At 40.2% G+C, this 24,135-nt stretch overlaps 1 protein-coding gene across 2 annotated transcripts; it reads right to left on the reverse strand.

Moving 5' to 3' along the window:
- Positions 1 to 691: 691 nt before the first annotated feature.
- LOC135301796 (ras-related protein Rab-26-like) lies at positions 692 to 23,931 on the reverse strand. 2 transcript variants are annotated; one of them, XM_064422235.1, is made up of 7 exons: positions 23,227 to 23,931; positions 18,631 to 18,711; positions 10,129 to 10,202; positions 9,624 to 9,717; positions 7,148 to 7,215; positions 3,853 to 3,923; positions 692 to 1,205 (listed from the first exon to the last, which is right to left on the reverse strand). In XM_064422235.1, the coding sequence occupies exons 1-7, from the start codon at positions 23,914 to 23,916 to the stop codon at positions 1,156 to 1,158; spliced, it is 1,128 nt and encodes a 375-aa protein (XP_064278305.1). In that variant the 5' UTR covers positions 23,917 to 23,931; the 3' UTR covers positions 692 to 1,155. The 2 variants fall into 2 exon arrangements, with proteins under 2 accessions (XP_064278305.1, XP_064278306.1); XM_064422236.1 differs by lacking the exon at positions 3,853 to 3,923.
- Between the last annotated feature and the right edge of the window lie 204 nt (positions 23,932 to 24,135).

Raw genomic sequence — 24,135 nt, forward strand, 5'->3', positions numbered from 1 at the left:
CAGTAGCATTCATATAACACACAAGAAACATGTTATCAAGTCTGTGCCGGATGCTCTTAGCAGCTTATCAGAGCCACTACCCTAAAAGCATTCTCAAATAGAAGTGAAAAAAAGTTGCTATTTCTGTAGTTGATGTACTTAAGTGCAAGAACTGCATACATGACTTATAGCCCTTTCAATACTATAGCAATCGATGGATTTATACCATCTTTAGAACACCATGCCTGAACTTCTCCCTCTTAGATCCGAAAGTGAAACACTTGGCCACTGAGTGTATCTACTGTTTCTTGACATGAACTTTCCATACGTAATAGAATTTCCATACTCACAGAAAAGTTCCCACCAGAGTGCTTTCTAAGTGAAGTACTTGGAAGAAGGTATCTGTAAGATGTCAGCAAAGCATCAAAATTTAAAAGTGAATTGCTTCTTTAATCAGTTTCCAAAGGACTAATCCTACTTCAGATACCAGCTATTTTATGTTGTATACTTGAAAATTCTAAAGGTTCAGGAATGGACAGAGTAGTCCATAAACACCATTTCATTTACAGTAACAATGCTTACGAAATCCATGAATTTTGGGAATTAATAACATCAGAGAAGATGCACATGATCTCAACTGCTCTCTGTTTCACTTTCTGTTCAAGAAGTGCTCTGAATATCATAATTTTGTTCAAATATAAGAAGCTCTTAATTACAGTTTTAATTGATTAATTTATTTAATTGATTGAATGTACTTAACTACATGTGTTCAGAGGGAAAACATTCTGTGTGAATAATTATATGCTACATTAAAAAAAAACAGTCATTTGTTTCCACTGCACAATTTATTCAGTTTCAAATTAGAAAAAAAAAGTACTATGTATTGGACAATTTGCATGCATAAACTCAAAACATTTAATCTCAAAAAATTATTGATTTCTTCCAGTCTTGTATTAAGGCGTTCAGGAATTTCACCTAGGCAGACAAATATCTGGATTCAAAAAAAACCAAAACAAACCAATCAAAACAGACAAGTTACAAGTCAGATTTACTTCTGTTAACAAATATGACCACAGTGAGTCCTGGTAGTAGACAGTTGCATTCCTTATCTTTTCATTGTGTATAGCTGATAGGAGTCAAAGTGATTGGGGAAGAGTTATCTTCAACAAAGTTTCTTCAACAGTTTCTTGATTTGGAGTGCTGAATAAGCCATTGTAATGTTATGTCTGTGGGGACAGATGAAACAAAATGAAAAACTCAACAGTCTCTTTGCAGACCACAGAAGCACAACAAAACACCAGCACGTTAATACACATACAAAAACCCCAACCAAACAAAACCCACAGGTTGTCATTCACACATAACTGAAGTTCACAATGTCAACCTCCAGGTGGCCTTTTATTTTTGTATGGTTTTAAATCATGTGCATTTTGTATTTTTTCAAATACAACATGAAGTTCTCGAAGCCATAGATAGATAAGGAACTGTTGAAAAAGCAAACATTTAAGATGACCATAAAACAAACTGTAAAATCCAGACTAGAATGAAATGCTGAGTGAGAACAAAGGCAAATACACAAACAGAAGGAAGGAGAAGGGCAAACATCTAACAATATATTAAGAAGCCATTTAGGTAGGTTGTAGGAGTCCAAGGTCTCTGAAAGACATGCAACATTGGACTAAAATTTGATAGCTGAAATTGGCACCCCTCCTGATGCAATCCAATGCACTGAGCTGAAAACTGCAGCAGTTCACAAACTGATTCATGAGCAGATTAGATTTTTTTGCCTCAAGGCAGTAACATCTGTCAGGAAGGCAGGAAGGATGTCAGGGGGCAGCAGCAGCTTTAGCCCTCAAATTGAAATTTGTTGCCATATTTGTCTTAAGTTCAAGACAGCACGCCATGAATATCCTTGCAGACCAGCTTAGGCTCTGAGACTGCAGAAAAGATCAACCCACTATTTATCAAAACTAATAACTATAATTATCTTCCACAGTCTCTCAGGACACAGTAACTGGCAGCCTTACACCTACACCTCCTGATGAGAACAGTTAGCTAGGCTGCAGTTCACACTGAAATACCAGTGTCATCTCATTCAACTTCACTGACATCAGTCAAAAATACAGAGGAAGAAGTCAGCTGCCAGTCTTCTCCTTAACAGACTAATAGTTTCATCACTTTAAAAAGAAAGCATAACAGTCTTTCTTTGTATATGGTACTTTCCAGCCATTTGGTCTCCCTCGCTTCTCACCCAACCTCTTTCCTCAAGGTCTTCTCAAATAACAAGCACATGGTGCTCCAACAGTCTGAAATGGTATACACAGTGGGCTCCCATTTTTTGTTTTGTTTTTGGCAAATATTCAAGAACCTGACTAGTCTTTCTAGGCACAACATTACACTGGAAGATACCTGACCAAGTCTCAGTTAGGATTTGAGCCTTTTTTGTCACTACTCCCAGAACGTTCACAAGTAAGGGATCTATAATGTTCTGCATTAATGATCATTCTTTCATGCAAATTTTATCATGCTTTTTGCTGCATGCTTTTCTTCTCCAGGCATCCAGATAAATGGACTGGGATCAAAATCTATTTCTCCATGAGTCTTTCAGAAATTAATCTGTTTTTACTAGTTTCCAGTCACAATCCCACTTTCAAGACTCTCCACTGCAGCCCTGCCAATTTGATGAGGATCAAGAACAGCATTTCAAAAACCTCAATTACATTCACTGCCCTTCAACTACTGAGATTATCCTGTGTTGTCTTCTACAGTTCTTATGTCGTGAAGTCTAATCTTCCCCACTGCAGCAGCACCTTCTGTGCATCTCCCTCACTCAGAGGTAACAACTGCACCCCAAGCTACAGTAAACATGGGTCTGGTCTCCTTCTAACATACCCAAGTCATCTACACCACTTGCAGGAGAAGCCCTCACTGCCTAACACATCTCTGCACACAGATGAACTGTCCCCCAGCTCACTGAAGTCCAGGTGCCATGGTACAGTCTCCTCGCCATCTCCACTACCTGGTTCTCTCTGTGTAGGTTGGAAATTTCCCCTGCTGCTGTGAGAAAGTGGCTATCTTCCTATTCCCACTCTCACAGTTCCTACAGAGCTGCCCAGCTCTTCTATCAAGTCTGGTTTCCTCACAGAGCAGCTATAAATATCTAGCCAAGCTAGATCCCATCCCATCCAGCACCACTTGTTTCAGCAGCATGCAGAGAAGGGTGGCACAGAGGTAGCATACCCCCAGACAATTGCTGCTGCTGCTAGCTTCATCCCTTCCCTTCCTCCTGCCCTGTGCAGGGAAGGGAGTGGGAGAAAATGACAGAGGAAAAGGACAGGAAAGTGGAAGATAGCAGAGAGAGAAAAGGCAAAAAGCAAAGGCAAATGGAAGACAAGTTCATGGGGGTAGATCTTCACTGACTACAGGATACACTCATTGCATTTCCACTTGGAAAAAACACTCATCCCTCAGTTCGAGGAACAGCCACATGCTCAGAAAACCATGTATGAAATAAATCATCAACATTTTTTAGGATCACCTAATAACTGGAAGGCCATCATCACACAGCTACTGTTTTTTCAAAAGTAACACAGGTTTCTTGTAAAGGATTCAATTACTCCAGGCTTTAAATACACTTTTCCATGATCCCTGTCAAATTAACTTCTCATGGAACTAAATACTTCTACAAGTTTTTTCCTTAATTAAACATATTTCTATTTTGAAACAAATACAGTGGCATACAATATTTGCAAAGTACCGTTCAATGTAAATTGAGATCTATTGAAATCTTCAATAATACAGTGGAGGTAGATGTTCAAACCTGATCTGATCCAAAATACAAACCATACACTGATGACACTAGAAACTGCTTACCTATGTTATCCCTCTCTTTACAGGAAATAGAATAGCAACAGATTTCTCTGTCTTGAATAGCTGCAAGATTTCTAGAGAAATAAAAACAGTAAGTACTGTTATAACCCCATAAACACTCAGAACAGAAATTTCCATTAAATTATGCTTTCTGCTTTTTACTCAGTGGGTTCAATTCTATTCTCAGATGTTAAATTCTTAAAATATGCCACTGCACACAGAAAACCACACATTTCTTAAACTATAAGGATTAAAAGGTTATAAAGTCATTTCACAAAAAATTTGCATTTCTCATTAGGTCAGAGTACTAGTGAGGAAAAAAAAACACAGAAATCCATAAGCTAAAAATAATGTTCTGTAGTTGCAACCAAGTATTACCCATGTCTTATCATTCATCTTTTACTCTTTTCACTTAGAATTCTGAGGTTTTTTATCCAGTAAATCATAACAAGATATCAGTGCTCAAATGATCACACCATTTATCTTCAGGATGTTTACTATATCGTACTTAATATATCACATCTGACTCCTACTGAAAGGATGCCTCTATATTTAGGAAGAAACTGATTCTCAATCAACTTCTTTCTGGGAATTCTCCAACCCCCCTCAGAGCTCCTGAACACTTTGTTATTTTTCCATTTACTTATCCCCACACAACTGACACAGACATGCATAAAAAAATTTCCTGAAGCACGTGGGAAGTGAAGGCACTGAGAAGTCTGAAGACCGTACAAGAGCAGTAAAGAAGGGAACTAAATAGGGACCTCCCTGGAAAAGTCCCATGTAGTTACGCCCCGTAGCGAAGAAGGACTAAAGAAAGCCAGTTAATATTCAAAATTCATCTCCAAATTTAAGAATAACCTATCCTAACTAGCCTGGAAAAAAAGCCAAAAGACATTAAGTAGATGAACAATAAGCTCTTGGCAAAACCCAGTAATTAAAAGGAAGCATACAGAAGGTTGAAGTAGAGACAGGTAACCTGGGAGGAATACAGAAACATTGTCCAAGAATGCAGAGACACTGGCAGGTCAGCCAAGGCCCAGCTGAAGCTGGATCTCATGAGAGATGTCAAAGAAAATGAGAAAGTGACAAATGGAAGACAGAAGAAAATGTGCACCCACTGCTCCATGAGACAGGGGACCTGGTTACCCAGGACATGAAAATGCTGCCTTAGCTAGCAAGATTAGCCTTCAGAAACCCCAGGCCCCAGAGATCATGACTAAGAGCAAACAAGTGGTACCCTTCCTTCATGTAAGAGGATCTAATCAGGTAATAAATAAGCAGACTTGATATGGAGAAGTCCATCAGCCCTGGTGGGAAGCACCTACAAGTGATAAAGGAACTGGCTGATGTCATTGTGAGGCCCCTTTGAACAACCAAGTCAACTGGGAAAGGTGCCTATGAGCACAGGAAGGCAAATATCACTCTTCAGAAAAAGGAGGACTTGGGGAAGTACATGACAGTCAGCCTCACCTTGACTCCTGGGAAGGTGGTGATGCAACTAATCCTAGAAACTATTCCCAGGCATGTGACAGACAAGAAGGTGACCAGGAGTAGTCAGCATGGATTCACAGAAGGGAAATAATGTTTGACTAACTCAAAACCTTCTACAAAGAAATCTACAGTTTGGTAGATGACAGATGAGCAACAGATATTGTGCACCTTCAGCTGATTAAGGCTTTGACAGTGCCTTCCATAATATCCCCATAGACAAGGTGAGGAAGTATGGGTTGAACACACAGGTGGCAAGGTGGACTGAAGACTTGCTGAACACTGGGTGATCAGTGGCATGAAGGCAAGCTGGAACCCAGTGACTACCAGTGTACACCAGAACCAATACTGGTCCACTCCTGTTCTACATCTTCATTTGTTGCGAATGATGGGGCAAAGCACAAATTTGCTGATGACAGAAAACTAGGAGGAGTGGCTGGTACACCAGAGGGTCGTGCTGCCATCCAGAGAGACCTCCACAAGCTGGAGAAAAGAGATGGCAGTGGACTTCATGCAGTTCAACAAAGGAAAATGCAAAGTCCTGCACCTGAGGAGAAACAACCCCAGGCACCAGGACATGTCAGATGCCAACTGTCTGGAAAAGCAGCTTTGCAGGAAAAGGACCTGGGAGTCTTGGCAGGTCACCAGGTTGAACACAATCAAGCAGTGTGGTAAAAATGCTAATGGTATTCTGGGGTGCATTAGGAGTGCTGCCAGCAGGCTGAAGATAATCTTTCCCTTTTACTCAGCACCACTAAAGCTGTACCTGACCAGCTGTGGACCATCAGTACAAGAGGGATATGAATCTATGGAACAGGGTCCAATAAAGGACAACTAAAATAATGAGTAACTCACAGACTAAGAAAGGCTGAAGAGCTGGGACTGTTTAGCCTAGAGAAGAAAAGGCTTAGGGAACTTCTTATTAATGTATACAAAACTCTGAAGGGAGCCTGTAAAGAAGATGGAGCCCAGTGATGGGACAAGAGGCAATGGCCATGAACTGAAACACAGGAAATACACAGAAACACTTTTTACTTCTGCGAGTGACCAAGCACTAGCAAAGGCTGCCCAGACAGGCTGCAAAGTCTCTATTCTCAGAGACATTCAAAAGCTGTCTGGACATGGTCCAGAGCAATCAGCTCCAAGGGGCAAAAGTCTCTGCAAAAGCAGGTAGATGACTTCAAGGTTCCTTCCAACCTCAGCCATTCTGTGAGCCCTGTTTAGTAGCCCTGTCTTTGGACCACCCTTACTATAGCAGAACTTCACTTTCTACTAATTAAAATTATGTGACTTGTGAATCCTATTTTAAAAAATTAGTGTTATACTGGTAATTTTTACAAAATTGTGTATTTTCTTCACACTTACATTTACTATGCATCCATCTCTTAGTTTCAGTAATCCCTAAGTTATGCTTTGGCATAAATATGGCAAAAATACCTGACTTGCATGAATTTACCAACACTAGATTGATATGGTCCTGTTCTAATGCCATTCAAGCATTAAATTGCACTGCATTGTACTGCAAGAAGTCAAAATGACCCTTTCACTATCCCTAGCAGCTCTTTCCTCAGTGATGGGAAAAGAGGATTATCTGAAATAACTCTGCACAACCAAACAACAATAAAGAGAGATTCAAATCTACAGTTATCAGCCTAGATCACTACATCAGGCGCCAGCAGAGCTTGAAGTGGAATATTTGAAAATGCAAAATAGCATTTTTTATAGTTATTGTCATAGACTACCAATAATTTGACTTACATATCAAACTTCACAGTGTCTCAGCATTTTACAAAAGCCAGCTACTTACAATTTCTCAATTAACTGCTTCTCATCCAGTGCACCTGGGAGGTCTCGTTTATTTCCAAGAACTAACACCTGAAAGAAATAATTCATATACCTATTAAATCCAGGAGCAATGAAATTTTGTCTGTAACTTTTTGATGGCATTATTCTGAATCTTGCAGCTATTTAGAATGTAACAGAGGACATATTCAAAACGACCAATGACTGTGGGAACATCACGGAAATCCTGCTCCTAGTCAGGACCAGATGCTAGATGCATATCCTCTGAAAACTGGATCAAATTATTTCTGAGTGTGTTAGTATCAAAAATCTCCTCTGGAAGTGAATCCCTCCATTCTGGGTGGCATTACAGGATGGTGTCAGATTAAATGCAAAGAAATGTGGAAGACAGCACACATCAGGTGCATTCAAGCCACCAAAGGATATTCAGTTCAGAGGACCAGACTGATGTTAATCAAAAGTAGGGCTCCAGCAGCAGAGGCTGGTCCTAAAGACCCAGACAAAATTCTCTCTATGATTTTTGCTCCCTTGTTTCTTAACACTGATGCACTGAACAGCTCAGCCTCTGAACCAAGTACCACTTAAGCACCAGCCACCTCTCTGTCCAGTTTGAGCATCCATGGTAAAAATCTGAAATCCAACCATTAGGAATTAAGTCCCAGAAATGCAGAAAATTTACCAAATAGATGCTGGAACTTCGGAGTTTCTATTTAAGGCTTCAAGTATAAATGAAGGTCAGATAAACGGGTTGAGCACACTCTAAGATGAAGTAAGCAATGGAAGGTTTTTCTAGTTATGATTGCATTATTGTTTTCCAGATGTGCTACAATTCTAAGACTGTCCCATTATATCCCATGAATCTGGAACATATTACACTCATTACTTGCAGTAATTTAGATTAATAAAGTTGCTCTAAAATCTATAGTGCCAAATCCTGAGCACAATAAATTGAAGGAAGTTCAATACTAATTACTACATATGAAATAAAAGTAAGTAAAAAATACATCACTGCACCTTGGAAATTACTGTGTGGGTCAGCCTGGGCATTATGGAATGTGATATTATAACATATGAGAGGCAAGGAACTTAATTAAATACTACTGAAGATATGAGAGACCAATCATTTCAGCAAGGAAAAGTGAGAAGCAAAAGAGCACGCAAAGAGAGTGCAAAGGACAGGCAATGTCACTCCCCATGAACAGCGTAACTGTTGAGTTCCATAGGATTTGTTCAATAGATAATTAACATATAAAATCACAACAAAAATAGCAAACCTTATAAAAATGGTGAATCACTTGAAAAACTCTCCTTTGAGAATAGTGGAAGGAAAGTAGGGAGAGAAAAAGGGAGACTGACTTCATGCTGGAGGTACCATTTTTATACAGACCAAGTCCCAGGTATCCAAGGGGTGTAGATGCCATTCCCATAACTGATGGCATGTGTACAAACACTTCTTTTCCCACAGTTTGCCGTGGTGGCAACATTCAGATAGGCAGCATGTTCAGATGCTAACTAAACATTCAGCTCCATTAGGCTGGAATTAGCTTCTGCCTGCTGTGGCATCTGTGCTTATCTCAAGTTCCTGCTGTGGTGACATATCTTATGGGAAGTTTCTTCTGTGGCTTTGACAGTGTTTTGACACACTTCAAGTGCATTCTTTAAGCCCTTACACTGTCCACTCACCCTCAGGTAACTTTGATTACTTGTAGTGGCCAAGTGTCCAAATTATTGCCTACAAAAAACGGAGCCAAGGAAGAGCCATCAAGTTGTAACTTCTTCCTCATTTTTATGGATACAGGACTGTTTTCTTTCTTATAATCAAGGTATGAACTCTTGTTTGGTGACATCAACATAAAGACCAGTGACAACCTGATGGATTTTTAAATTGGCAGATTACATTTAAACAAACAACATTAGTCTCTATCTTCGCATTCCTCATTAGAATTTCAGCTGAATACACTTCTTTGACACTTCCAACTGGAGAACAGATGCATATTTGCATTTTTTCCACACAATTTAGTTTGAAATACTGAGTCAAGAAAAAGTCAGGACAAATAAAGAAAGCTCCTACACAATGTCTGGAGACAGAGGACACTACTTGATGTTACTGTCTGCCAACCTGCAGAAACACTCATCTCCCATAAGATAACTGCCGGAAACATACCTGGGTCACTGGCTGAAACCCAGCCAACAATGGACTGACTGGAAGTAATTACTGTCTGATAATGCCACATGTGAAAACACAATTTTTCGAAATATTTTCTGACCTTTAGATAAGAAAATGTACAAACACAAAGCAGTGCTCCTAAGTTGCTGAGTACTATGAAAAAAAAAATCACAGTAATTTTTCTAAGAGTGCTCAATGTATCAAGGCTGCATCATATATAACCTAGTACTTTTAAGAGACCAGAGAAACCAACTCAGGAGGATTTAGGCCACATTGTCAACATTCAGGCAAGAACAATAATGAAAATACTTACTGGAATTCCATGCAATTGTGGCTTATCTATCAAACTATGAAGCTCATTCTTTGAAGCTTCTACTTTTTCTAAGTCTGCTGCATCCACCATGTAACTGCAACAAAGAATAGTTATTTATGGTATTGACCATTACCTGCTGAAATTTGCATTAAAACATCTGAAATGTGACAAAATGTTGATATTGGCAAGAGCATTAGAAAATGCAAAGTTTTATAAGCCCTGCATTTATTGATATAGGAAGATACTGATGTAAGAAGATAAGAGATTTAGGCTGTTAAATACAGCCTGTGGGGAAAAAATGGTCTGGAGTATGCAATTACTTACGTGTCTGGGTTGCTGCACATGTAAAACACACTACTTTTATTGTATTGGGTCTTCTTATGTGATGGAGGCAGGCAGAAAAAAAAAGTCTATTTTCTTCATGTATAATATAATGCAATACCTAATTACATAATAATATATATTACAAAGTACATTTTCTATAGACATGCAAAAGAAAACTTACACAACTGCATTGACTCCTCTGCAATAACGCTCCCACATGCTTCGGAACCTTGGCTGTCCTCCAATGTCCCACACCTGAAAAGGTAAGAACACTCCAGCCTCAAAATATTTTTTAACTACATAGCCCTAACACAACAGAATAAATTAACTCTTATATGCAGCATGCAGGCTGCATTGCAAATTCCAAAAATTTTATTAAAAGGTCTTCTTGGCCCCTTCTAGCTAATGGAGGAGAATATGTCAGGCCTGTGACACTAAAAGCACTAAATGCTCTTTTGCAGAATGTTACCCTTTCCCACTCACTGAAAGAAAAGTCTTACTCAGATACTGAAGTGAATTATTGCAAATGCACAGTCTCAAAACAAAAAAAAAGTATCATCATTGTACAAAACAGTTATGGAAGTTAATATTTAATGTGGCTAGGGAGACCTGAGGTAAGAAGGTTATCAGACTTTCAACAGGATAAAGACAGATAGTAAATAAACAAAGAGCGGATCAGAGACCAGACTGAATCCACATAAGGGATGATACTCCCCACTCCAAGGAGCTCCAAGACCTCCACAGTTCTCCCAGTGGTTCAACAAATGTGCTTTAAAAGACACATGGATTAATTAATCAGAACCAGAAAGGAAACAGTAGTACAGGTAGGCGTGAAGTAATTAAGTAATGTTTCTTGAAGAAAGCAAGCTCAAATTCTGCTTATTGTATTACAAAAGCTCAAATCCTATAAATACTTACACATGCTATTAATGCCCAGCAACCCCATGGAATTCCTAAATTTGTTAAAACATTAACATGCTATTTTTCTGTACAGGAGTTAGGTATTCTGCTTTACTTGCAAAAAAATTGGTATTTTTGGTGGATGACAGTATCTTGTTTCAAAACTGTTTCTCAGATCAAAGTACCAGGTAACATACATACATCATGCAGGTCAAGGTTACATGATAATGTATCTGTTACAGCTACATCCAAAGACAGTTGTGTTACAAGTGACACACAGATTAAGACAGTGATGAACACTGAAAAATAAAAGCAATGGATTTGTTCCTCTGCCAAGGACAAAGAGAAGTTATTATTTCTTATTTTAAGCAGATTTAGCTATCAAAACAATATATACTGTATACCAGATCTAGGAGGCATATATATTACAGAAGGAACTAAATTTGGAAGTAATATATACACAGCAACAAATTATTTTAAAAGTCGTCCTCACATTTACACTATAAATCCAAATTAAGCCATCTGTGGCAACAAAGCTTTTCACAAAAGAGCAAGACTTCACAGACCCATGGGATAGGGCCTTTTTCAATTAATGTCCACTATTTTTTAATTTCACAGCCTGCAAATCATTTTTATGTATCAATTTCTATATAATTTTCAATATCTTATATTTGTATTTTAGAAATAAGTATTTCCCAATTCACCATTAAAAATCTTTCCCTGATTGATATCTTAACACTCCTTCCAATATAAAATTATTGTATCACCTAAATGTAGAGTGCTTTCTGATCCCCTGAATAAGATCAAAAAATTTTACACATGAAAGAGCTTCTGACCATGAAATGGGTATCAATTAATATCTGTACTGACATTTGAAGCACTGTATCAAAGGTCTGAGTAAAATAAACCTTTATACTTTAAAAGCTTGAACGTAATGAGTATTCAGCATTATGGTTAGGTGACAAAACTTACACCAACACTAATTACTCCAATAACTCATCAAGACCTTGAAACTATCCAAAGCCATCTGGTGCACATCTGTGTGTCTTGAAAAAGAATCTGTATTATCTTCTTGGTAAACCAGAGGAAGAAAAAAAAAAAAAGGGAAGATGATAGGGCAGGCTAGTAGTCAGATTAGATTTTTGGAATGCTGATAGCCATGAAAATCTACAAGATGCTGTAGCATGGACTAATCACAAAATAAATAATACAAGATAAAAAAATCCTGGGTTTGTCCTTGCCTGATGATATACTATATCTTGCAGTATTAAATTGCACTGCAGAACAAGATTACTCTCATTAGGAGAAAAAGTCACCTTGAAACAATGGAAAGATAAGTCATTTCCAGTCAGTTTCCCTAATCAGGCTCACAGCTATTCATTAAAGTACAACAAGAAGGACACCATATAGACTAGGTGTTTTTAAAAGAGCTTTAGAACCAATTTTACATTGAACCATTTTACAATTTTACAATATAGTAATAATTATGTGAAATATTAAAAAAATGCATTCAATTTAAAAAAATCCTTACCTCTTTCCCTTTGAAGTCAAAATGGTTTTAACAGTAATTTTCTAATACTCTTTATTATATTGAATAGCCAATGAAAGAGTGAACTACTTAATTCAAAACACAAATTGCTGCACCAAACCATTTTCACAGTACACAACTGAACAGACAGAACTGTGAGAATACAAGAGGTACCCAGGAAGGAAAGGGGAGAGGTCTAAGTGTTAAAGAAGTTCTCTTGCATGAGCCTTGCATGTTTGGTATATCAACTATTTTTGCATCCCAGTATTTAATACACACGTAAAAAGTATATTCTGGGTATGAATGGGGTAGGCAGGAGACTAAACCTTAACAGCTGAACATACAGCTAGCTATAAAAAGAAGTTTACTTGGTCTGGTTGTTTTTAAAAAGAGGCTGGTCTTCAAATTTCTCCCATGGCTTTTACTGACCCCTCAGGAATAAAAGTTTCTTAATATTTAAAAGGTAATTTTACCCCAATTGATAAAATTGTGATTTTAAGAATCAGCAAAAGATTACAGAATGACTACAATGAGAGAAAGTTTCTTTGATACCCGGTACCATTGCCTCACAGGAGATAAAAATCTCAAGGATTTGTTGCTCGGGCTCAATCTCAAAGGCACATATCTTATTGGTACTGCATTTTAATCTGTTTTATTTATTCCTATCTACTTCTATAGTGTAGTAATTCTTATTGCTTGCAGGTCTACACTGTCATTAATTGGTGCAATATTTTAATCTGTAAACTAGATCACCAGGATGTAAACACTGTTTACCACGTACTTACCTGAGATATATCAAATTTTTCTAAAAGAGGAAATTTTGGATTTATCTCTTTCCAATTTTTTCAGGAGGATCTAAGGTTCCATCTTAAGACCATAGCTATTAGCCATGTTTAAGGAGCAGATCCTTTTATTTTGCACAGAGCTCCATCATGACAGTTGAGCAAAAATGCACATGAATAGGTTCAAAGATTTTTTAAAGCTTTCAGTTACAGGAAGGTTCATTAACACTCTAGCTGTGTTTCTTCAAATTAGCTCATATTGTGGGAAGGCTTGATAGTTCATGAGAAAGTTGCAGGAAAAGTGTTTCCTAGATGTCATGTTACATGGCTTTTTTCAGACATGCTGTGTAGGAGATTTCTGGACAGAGATCACAATGACAAATTTCTATCTTGCTGTCAGTGTGTGGGTTCAGTACCTACAATCTCACAGCAGTCAGCAAAGTCTAGACAGCCTTTCAGCTGATCAGATATAACATCTTGTTTAGGATGATAGAATTATGCTGTAGGCTTGACAGCACTGACTACAGGCTCCTCTGACTATTATTAAAAGAGCTTAAGCCTCACTGCATTCATATAGCTGTTTACATGCAGACATCTTAACCTGCAAGATGAATCCAACACTACAAATACTGGAACTCAGAAATGTATCTTTCCTCTTGGAAGCAGAAAGTATTATCCATAAAACCTAACCTAAACAAACAGGTGAGGAATTTGTGAAGCAGAGAGGAGTATTTGGACAGAACAAGGCAGCACCAGTAACATCCACCACCACAGTGTACACAGGGAAGCCTAAGATGCGACCAATGAGCTCACACACACACAGCAGTCATCACATTCACAGACAACTCAGTATGTAATACAGAGCAACTGGAAAGCATGGGACAACTTCAATCACCTCAAATTTAGGCCTTTAATCCAGGTGACCAAAATTTCTCATTGGCTACTAAAGTGCCCAGAGGGCACCAACAGCAGGAAATTGTTCTTTCACCCACCTTGCCTACCTGGAGAAGCATTCTTGCAAAGCACCCACTGCTCCCCAGCAAGTTCAGACAACTGGCTCAGACTGGGTTACTCACCACATGGCTAAGCTCATGAGGGACAAATCCTAAACAATCACCTATTCTAGACTGGAATCTTCAACCAAAAATATCCATCTTTTTCGCCTAATAAACAGAAGAATAAAAAACCTAATAAACTTTTTAATAAATTGTCCTATATATACAAATCTACACAGCCAGACCTGTAGTACCTACCAGTCTTGTAACTTACTGCTTTAGAATACTTACTACTTATTATACTTAATTATATATTGGAAATGCCTTCATAGTTGCTCTCAGAGTCAAAAAAGAAGTGCAAGATGGTTACATTTTCTGAAGGCAATATTTCTCAGAACAGTTATGTTCTTTGAAATCAGTCTTGGCCCTTTAAAGAACTCTGTTCTCCCTCCTCACTGGTGATGAAGTCCAACTTTTAAAATAGCATTTAGGCATTTTAATCACATATGCACATTTCAATGTTCATAATTTAATCATAATATTCTCACTAAAGAACTGGAAATAGACTTGCAACACAAATGTTCACAAATTATCTTCAACTCTTGACAACAAGCACAGAGGCATTTTAATGGGAGGGAGTACTTCCAAGTGATCAGGGGCTATTTGCCATTTCATCAGAGACACAAAATACAATGCTAGAAGGATCAACAGGTGGATTTTAAACACAAAATCAAAGTCCTTGTACTTCTTTAACTTCCAAAGGGTCCTACCAGTCCATTTCTCTAGCCTGTCAAGGTCTTTCTGGATGGCAGCAGAACCCTCTGCTGTACGAGACACTCTCTCTAGTTTTGTACTACCAGCAAACTTGTTGAAGGTGCACCCTGTCTGACCACCCAGGTCACTAATGAACACACTAAACAATCCCAGGGATTTAGCACTAGTAACAGGGCTTCCTGCTGCGGATCACAGCCCTTCTGAACCACCAGTACAGCTCTTCCTTAGAGACAACTATCATTAAACACTGGGACATCCAGAAAAAAATATTTTTTTACAGAAATAACCACTTTGACTTGAAATCAGGCCAGACAGCACAGCTTCTTCAGAGTGATCCAAGTCATACAGAATAGCCAGTATGTGCTGAAACACTGCTGGAACCACACTCTGAGCACACACACAGGCTTGTATTACTACATGACATTTGAAATAGCAATATGATAGGTAAGATAACCTGAATAGCAGGAGGAAGCACTACAAAGCAGGAGGATTCTGCTTCTATGAGGATGCACAGAGACATAAAAACACTACTGTCCAGAGCAGGAGTGCTGCAACAAAGGAAGCTGGCAGAGGAATGCACAGAGCTGGCATCCCTCCTTCTCCTGCCTCTCTGCCACACCAGAGCAAAGTGCAAGCAGCAAGAAGCTCAGCCTTGCTCTCCCGCAGCCAGGCTGTGCAGGGTGTGGTGGAGGGACACCGGCATCTAGCGGTGACAGCCGGGGTGACCACAGCCCACCCCGCCAGCTCCAGTCCCCTGAGCACGCGCTCTCCGCTCCCTCCGGACCGCTATGGCAGAATCCGCCTGGCCATGCTGTTTTAAGAAAAACAAATACAAGAGCAAGGAAAATGAATCTGTGGCATTATCTGTGTGTACACGTCTGTGCTGCTCTATTTCCTTTAAACTGAGACTGTTCTAAGACCATCACTGCAAGAACCAAAGTTAGCTTAGCTGGAGGTTCTCAATCACTTTAAATAGCAGTTCACAATTCAAGTCTTCTGAGGTTCTTGAAACTTGGCTTGTTAAAGTAAATTTTATTAATTGCTGTCCAGCTTGTTGAACAGTAAATCTCACCTAAAGGACTCCTAATACTAAGCAGATCCAAAAAATGGAAAAACCGCCAAAATCAAATCACTCACCAAACAGAAAAACTTGTTGGAATTAAAATCTCAAAGCAATTCAGTCAGATATTTTTGTCAGGGAAAAAAAAAAAGATAGCCATCAGTTTTGTAATGAACTTCAATAGAATAGTTCTAGCAGAACACTGTGATACATATAATACTTTGATGCTAGAAATCATCCTGTACTTCAATACCTCAACCACAACCTCAAAATATAAAGTTCCTAGCTTAGATTTCAAACACTGTGTGGTAAAATCCTTCCTTTATTGCCTTCTCTTCTTGGAAATAACAGGTGACAGGTTACTGAACATATTGATAAGTCAAAATTTGACAATTCATGGTGGAAGCGGACAGCCTTACATTTCTAAACAGGTTTAGCTTCAATTCAAGAACATCTGAAACCAGCATCTTCCTACGAAATGTTTTGGCTTGAGTAAATAATCAGTGTTTTTCTTTCGGTGTGGTTCAGATAAATACACATACACACACACATGCCAGTGACCATACATTTACACATTAAGATTACAGAATAAAAATGAAAATAAATCTACCAGCTTTTGGAAATGACTGCCAAAATCAGAAGAAAGGAAAGAAGACCATGCGTTTCAGCTCCTTCTGCCTTCTGGAATTGTATGAAATCTGCAGATGGAACTGAAGTAAAGAAACTGCACTAGAATAGTACTTCCTTCTTAGTGGCCTATCTCAAAATAGAGCAAACAACTAGAGATAAAGAATTAGTATCTTTGTCTAAAGAATTAGTATCACCTAATTGCTGGATTTGCAGCTTACGTTTCCAAGTGATCAATCTTAATACTTCTACAATGCAAATTTTTCACTTGATGACTTTTTGACCCAGATGACTTCTCAGCCTCAACTTTATAGTAAGTTTAATTAATTCTGTTTTGCAGTGTCCCCTGAAACCTTCAAAAAACATCAGACACAATGTCAGGTTTTTGCTTAGCATAAACATCATTCCTGTCATGTTTAAAGAACTTCACGGGTTTAGTAAAATAACACTTTATCCACTAATTTTCATAGTTGACTATCATAATATTTCTATGAGAATGGTTACCTGTTTTGTACAGTTCATAAAAGGTTTCTAGCAAGAGGCACCGGCTCATCATTCTTGAGTCATCAACTTATTAAAAGATTATGTCATTTTTCTCAAAGTAAAATAATTTTGGAAAACTTATCTAGCAATAACCTAGATACAGGAATAATGGCATACAAGTAGTATATCCTGACAAACTCCTAATAAGCGTCGATGCCTAAGAGTCATATTACCCCTTCCTTGCACTGAATGCTGTTATAGCAGAGAGACTGTGAGAATGAGTTATCATCCTATGCAGACTGGCTTCCAAATTAAGTATGGGTTTTGAAACTAATAAACATAATTAATTATGTTAGCATTATCTCCTTACTCTTAAAAATTCTATTATAGCAACTATCTGTAAAATTACTTTTGAGCATGAAGAGTAAAACAAGGCACAGTTCCACACCAACTTACCCACACCCTCTCTGCACAACTTAATCTTGCAACATCATTTGCCCAGACAACCCTGGTATAAACTATTAGTCAGTTCCTTCTTGAACTATCCTGGCTCAAATAAATACTTTATCTTGACTGCTTACTAGTAAAAGATTTTTGCCTAGTTTAATGAATGAACCATCAACAACTTTTCTGTTTTCTTCTACATCTGACAATTCTGCAGCAGCATTGGTACACCCCTTCAACTATGCCTGTGTATTCTCTCTATCAATCATGGCCTCATTGCTTCTGTGCAAAAGAAAAAAAAAAAAGGAAATTCCTATTCCTGTGGATTATTTGTCAACTATGGTTGAATGCAGTAACTTTTTTATTGTGGCACCTCTGGAATTTCATCAGTGGTTCAGGAGTCATACCAAACCAGAGGAAGAGAAACTATAGAACTGAGGGAGAAAAGAAATTATATATTATGGAAAAGGAGGGAAAAGTCAAGGTAAAAACAAAAATCTAGATTCCCTTGATTTAGCTAGAAGTTGTGAATTTCATCAAGACTAATCAACCAAGCTCCCTTCATAATCAAACAACACAGTGCCTTAATGCTACCGGAGTGATTTATCTCTATTTTGATGCTTATGTATCTCTACAGCTGATTCTGTGATAACTGAATTAAACTAGATGTTCTATTTCAGCAAAGCTAATGTGTAAGCTAAACCACACTCCCCACTGAGATTCCCAAGTCAGGAGTCAAGTCGCTCCAGATTTCACTTACAGTTGGGAGGAAGGGGGAAGGAGAAGAGAGAAGATAGATACACCCCCAGGAGTCAACTCAGCTAGCTCAGAATCTCCACATTTTATGACCTTCCTAAATCAAAAAAGTGCAACAAAGCTTCTGCCTGGCATGGAATACAATGAAGTCAAACAGATTAATATAACAGAGAAATATATTACTATTGCTTTAAAAAAAAAAAAGTTAGCATGGAGATAGAAAAACAGATAAAGGACCCTATAATCTTAAAAGAAATTTCCTGTCTTTCATATTTCCAGTTGAAATTACTCTATTATTTATTCATTCTGTATCAATTCAAACATGCACACCTACCTTTATGGTAACATTGCCTTTTGTTATTTTTCTCATATTGAAGCCTACTGTAGGAATCATATCTTCTGTGAACTGCCCCGACTAGAATACAAAACCAAAATTATATTTATTATAAAACAGTTGATACGTACAAGAAAGGTTCTCATTTGCAATCTAAAAAGTGTTATTTTACAATACTGTAAATTATCACATTCATTTTCAGCAAGAGCACTGGCCAGCACTTCAATTACTGCATTGTCACATCACGGAAGACTGTTCATTTCAGCCCCTTTAAATGATCTTTTATTCTCTTCAGCAACAAAGATCACCCCAGAAACCACGAGACTTCAGACAATTCTTTATCTGATCCTTTGGCAGCAAAGCTAAAATATAGAATTATAGATGATTTGAGTTGAAAGAAACCTTCAAAGGTCACCCAGTCCTACCCTCAATATGATAAAGTATTATAGAACTGGCTACACCATGATTTTTCCTGTAGTTTCACTCTACTGTTACCAGTAGTTTAACTCCAAATATAAAAACAGTGAAGGACTTCCCATGCAGAGAGAACTATGTGCGGACTTGCTCCTTCTGTGCAGGTGACAGCAGAGGAATCCTGCCACAGAGCTAAGAGAATGCCATTAAGACAGGAATGTACAAGGTGCTAACTCAAGTGTACCATAAACACCAAACACAAAGCCCCAGCACAAAAGTGCTGCCTCCTCCCCCAGTTCAGAGAAATATTTTCACAACAGAGACACTTCTCATCAAAGCAATGGGAATCTTACTTCTACACACTACAGAAGACACCTTTTGAGGATAAAGACAGAACTCAGATCTGAGTAGGAAACTCATCACTCATTCTTCCCTTTGAAAATGAATCATTAACGAGCTATTGTGTCTCCTGGACACGACAGAGTAACATAGGCACTTCATTACTTATGTCCATACAGAGGCCCAGGTGCTCTCTGAAACAGACACAGCAATCCTGGTTTTCCAATCATCCAGCAAAGAAAGCAGCACCTTCCAGGCCTGCCACTGCCCTTCCGCATCTATCTGCCTATATTTACCTACCAATCCGTGTGCCCTGGGTTGTTTGGTGTTTTTTTGGAAGAAAATATGGGTATATGGACAAGGCAGGATGCAGTCATGTTCCATCAGTTCCCTCTCATCTGAGAAATCAGAGCTTGAGGGTGCACTGGAACAGCAAGGTCTCTCCATCTATCCCTCCACAGCTACTCCCGGGATCTGTACAGTTTTTGAAACTTTTCTCTTTCCTGTTTGTGGTGAAGTGAGAACACACTCTGCCTCCAGTTTGCATTTACAATTAAAGGCTAACAGTTTTTAATCGGGGGCTTCAAAAGCTGTATAACTTTTGAGTTACATGATTGTCTGACAAGATTTTGGAATTAGATCCATCAGGAAAGAAACAAGTTGAACAAGAAATCCATCAGTTGTTTGTTCAACCTTACTTATGGGAATCTTCTTGCTAAATTCTGTACTATACATATTCACCATCTTTTGTCTTTTTTTTGTTTTCCCTGCTTCAGTAACTTTTCAACAGCAATAGGGAAAAAAAGTGAAAACAAAAGGCTCTGCAGTTTCATGCAGATACACATACCCAGCACTGACAGAAGTTTTTAGCTGGATGTAGTAAGACAAACCCAACCAGCAAAGACCAGTATCAGGTACTGGTCTGCCCAGGAAAATGGTGGTCACCATCCCTGGAAGCATTCAAGAATGGACTGGATGTGGCACTTTGTGCTATGGCTTTGTTGACAGGGTGGTGTTTGGTCAAATGTTGGACTTGATGATGTTTGAATTCTTTTCCAATCTTAATGATCCTATAATTATAGGATTTTTTATAAAATATGTAGTATCTGTATTTCTGGAGGACTGTATAAACACATGCATAAACACACACGAACATATAAACACTGAAAATGTAACATCATTACTCGAGGACAGGAATGCCTGGAAAACCAGACAGTTGACTCAAGAGGCTGTAGAAAGTCAGAACTCTACTTTTGTCAGCAAATTAGACATCCCATGTAAATATGCTAAACTGGAAGACAAAAAAATAAAAAAATCAAACCACCATAACTCCTCTAGTACTGCAGATAGAATGTAAAGAATTATCATCCTCTTCATTGGTCTTCAGTCTTTTCCTCTAAAAATTCCCCATTCTGGTTGAATGGAATCAGATACAAAGAAAGTATTATGTCTACAGTTTTTATTTTCCCACACAGTGAAGAAAATAACGGAATAGTTTCAATTGTTTGCTCATGTTAGTCTCAGAGCTGTTAACTGTGTTGCAATGACCTGACCACCATAAAGTAAAAAGTCTGCAGTACTGTGCTTGCTAAGGAAGTTTTACATGACCTAAAATTGCCTTTTTTTGTGAATATTTAAGAAGTGCACCAAATTTTTTGGTCATATTTCAATAAAAAAACAAATTACCTCCCGACACAAATGAAAAAGAACTGATGCTAAGAAGTTTGTAATGTCCTCTAAAAGTTTCTGAATATTGAACTGATAACGAACACTGTAATTACCACCTACCATATCAACAACCATGGGCCAAATTCTACTGTATTATATCAATGCACATCCACAGTACAAGGCAGTGACTTTATCCAAGGTTTCCATTGGTAACTAAGGATTAAATATCACTCGAACTCTGAAGAGCAGAGACTGTCTCATAGGGTGTATATTCAGTCTTAGCACGACAGGATCTTTGAGTGCTCTTGCAAAGTGAAAAAAAATTGTAATTTCCAATGTTTTTTTCTCAATCCACTGCAGCTTGCATTTTAAGTAGCCACTATTTTGCAACAGCTATTTTCATCATCACACTCTAGCCACATATTCACAGAGTTCCCAATCTGTTTGCCCTTCACATATTGATGGTATTCAAGAGAAAACTACTATTAATATGAATATAAGTTTATTATAGTTACTAAATATATAGTTATTATGTATAACATTAGTTAGCCTTATCCTAATTTTTTTTCAAAATTCTCCAACCACTTTTCTTTGGTGATTATCATGGCACTTCATCTCCAGACTGGAGGATCCAAAATCTACAAAACCTGCAATGCATGACCCTCCCTAAGTCACAAAATATTAATTCTTTGTAAAATACTCTTAAGAAATGACATTTGCAGGGAAAATCAGACCTGCAGTAACAGGAGTGCTCTGGTGTTGAAGATAACATCCCAGAGACAAACACCTACAGTGCCATTCCATTGGTGGAACAGTACAAGGGAGTGGACAGTTACACACCAAGTCTGGCACCACACACTACTGAGGTCTCTGAAATCCTGTGTTTTCTTTGCTCTGTTCATGAAAATAATCCAAGAAGCAATGTAATTTGTCATGCCTTTTTCCCATTCCTCAGCAAGGCCCTCCCTTGGGAAATGAACACTTCCAATGGGCGTAAAATGCACCAAGGCCTATCTTAACAAGATTACCTGAGTGCCTGACAAACCAACCAAAATATCAGCTACAGGTGTGTTCCACTGATTGCTGATGTCACCCAAAACATACTTTCACTGGGCATTCGCCATTCTTTTTTCTCCTGCTCTCTCTCGACTTCTTCATTCACAATAATGCATAATCTCTTATTTTTCCCTTAATCCATAATCATATACAAAAGCAAGTAACAAATATCATATACTCAGGTTTTCATTGCCTCAATCTCTCTGACTTTAACCCATACACCTCCCAGTCTGGTTTTTAGCTTTCCATGATAAGGATTGAAGAACATCTAGAAATTTTCATCTCATAGCACCTGAAGCTGTGATACACCTCACAAGAGATACCACCTTGCAGAAATGCTTCACTAAGCTTCATGATCAGTAGTAAGCAAATATAACATATATACATATTTATTTCCACCCTCTGACAGAAAGCAAATCTTTGGGATGGACCCAAATGCAGTTTGGAGGGCACAGCAAACAAAGAGGAGAAATGTATTTCGGCATGGTGACAAGAGAGAAAATGTCGTGGTAGGTGTCAGCATTAGAGAGGCTGCAGGGCCATCACCAGAGGGGGAAGAGAATGCTGGAATCAGACTTGAATGCTGGGGAAGAACTATGGAGGATTTGTGGGAGGCATCAGTATTGCTGCAACTGCTGGGAGGAGAGAATTCAGTAACGGGCAACTCGCGGCCTTCAGGGATGCACAGCGCATTATTCTGGGATACACCGAACGTGGAAAGCCAGCCTGAACCACGGCAACAGCCCATGCCTACGAATCTGCTCCAAGATGGGCACACTTCGCAGCCAGACCCAGCTTCCTCCTCCCTCTGAAAACACTCACACACACCTTAGCTTCCTGCTGTGAAATTCTCGAGGCTGCAAACGATGCAAAAGCCGCCTCATGCTCTCTCCCGCTCGGCCTCCCTCCCTCCCTCCGCATCCCTCCGCATCGCCGCGGGACCTCACGGCGGGCGGTGGCATCACCGCAGCAGCAAAGCCCGCACTTGTTGCGGGGAAAGGCGGCCCGGGGCGGCGGCCCCTGCAGCCCCGCCGGGCGGCCGCGCCCGCCGCAGCCCCGCGGCCCTGCCCCGCGCTGGGCTCCGCTCCGCACCGCCCTGCCCCGGGCCGGGCCGCGTACCGCCAGCACGGTGAGCAGCGTGGTCTTGCCCGAGTACTGCAGCCCCACCAGCGTCAGCTCCATCTCCTCCTTCCAGAACAGCGAGCGCAGCCACTCCAGCAGCCGCGCCACCAGCGACAGCATCCCGCCCAGCGCCCCCGACCTGCGGCAGGCGCCCAGCCCCAGCGGCACCGCTTCGCTGCTGGGCATGGGAGCGCCGGAGGAGCCGAGGCGAGCTGAGGCGAGGCGAGGCGAGGCGAGGCGGCGGCGGGGCTCGGGCCGGGCTGGCGGCGGCGGGGCTGCGCGGGGAGCGAGCGCCAGGCAGGGCCTCACGTGACGGCGCCGCCGCCCTTCTCCCGCCGCCACCCGCTGCAGACAGGGAGGGGGCTGGGCTGGGCCGGGCCAGGATGGGCCGGGCCGAGCTGGGCCGGGCTGGGCTGGGCCGGGCCGGGATGGGCCGGGCCGAGCTGGGCCGGGCTGGGCCGAGCTGGGCTGGGCCGGGCCGGGCGGGGAGCGGCCGCAGGACCCCGCGAGCGGCCGGCGCTGTGCGGGGCCGGGCGGCCCTGAGTGCCCCGCGAGGGGATGCAGCCGCGGGAGGGGCAGGGCGGCTCCCGCACCGCCGGGATGCTGTGCGGGAACAGCTGGTCCCTGGGTGTGGAAGGATGGCACGGCCCGGCGCGGTCCTGCTGCCGTGGGCGGGCTTTGCAGCATCCCCACCCAGCGAAGGGGGCCCAGGCCGCGCTGGCAGCGCTGCCTTGCCAGAGTCGGTGGGCTGGGGCTGCGTTGTACGTTCATCACATCTGGTGGTGGCAGTTCTCACACCCCTAGACTAGGACCTCTACTGTTCCCAGGAAACTCTGCTTGAATTCTTCATTGTGTAGTGACAGGCTTCCAGATCCAGGACACAGCATGGTTTTATTTGGTTTCTCC

Source organism: Passer domesticus, chromosome 5, assembly GCF_036417665.1.
Source record: "Passer domesticus isolate bPasDom1 chromosome 5, bPasDom1.hap1, whole genome shotgun sequence".
Taxonomy (NCBI): Eukaryota; Metazoa; Chordata; class Aves; order Passeriformes; family Passeridae; genus Passer; species Passer domesticus.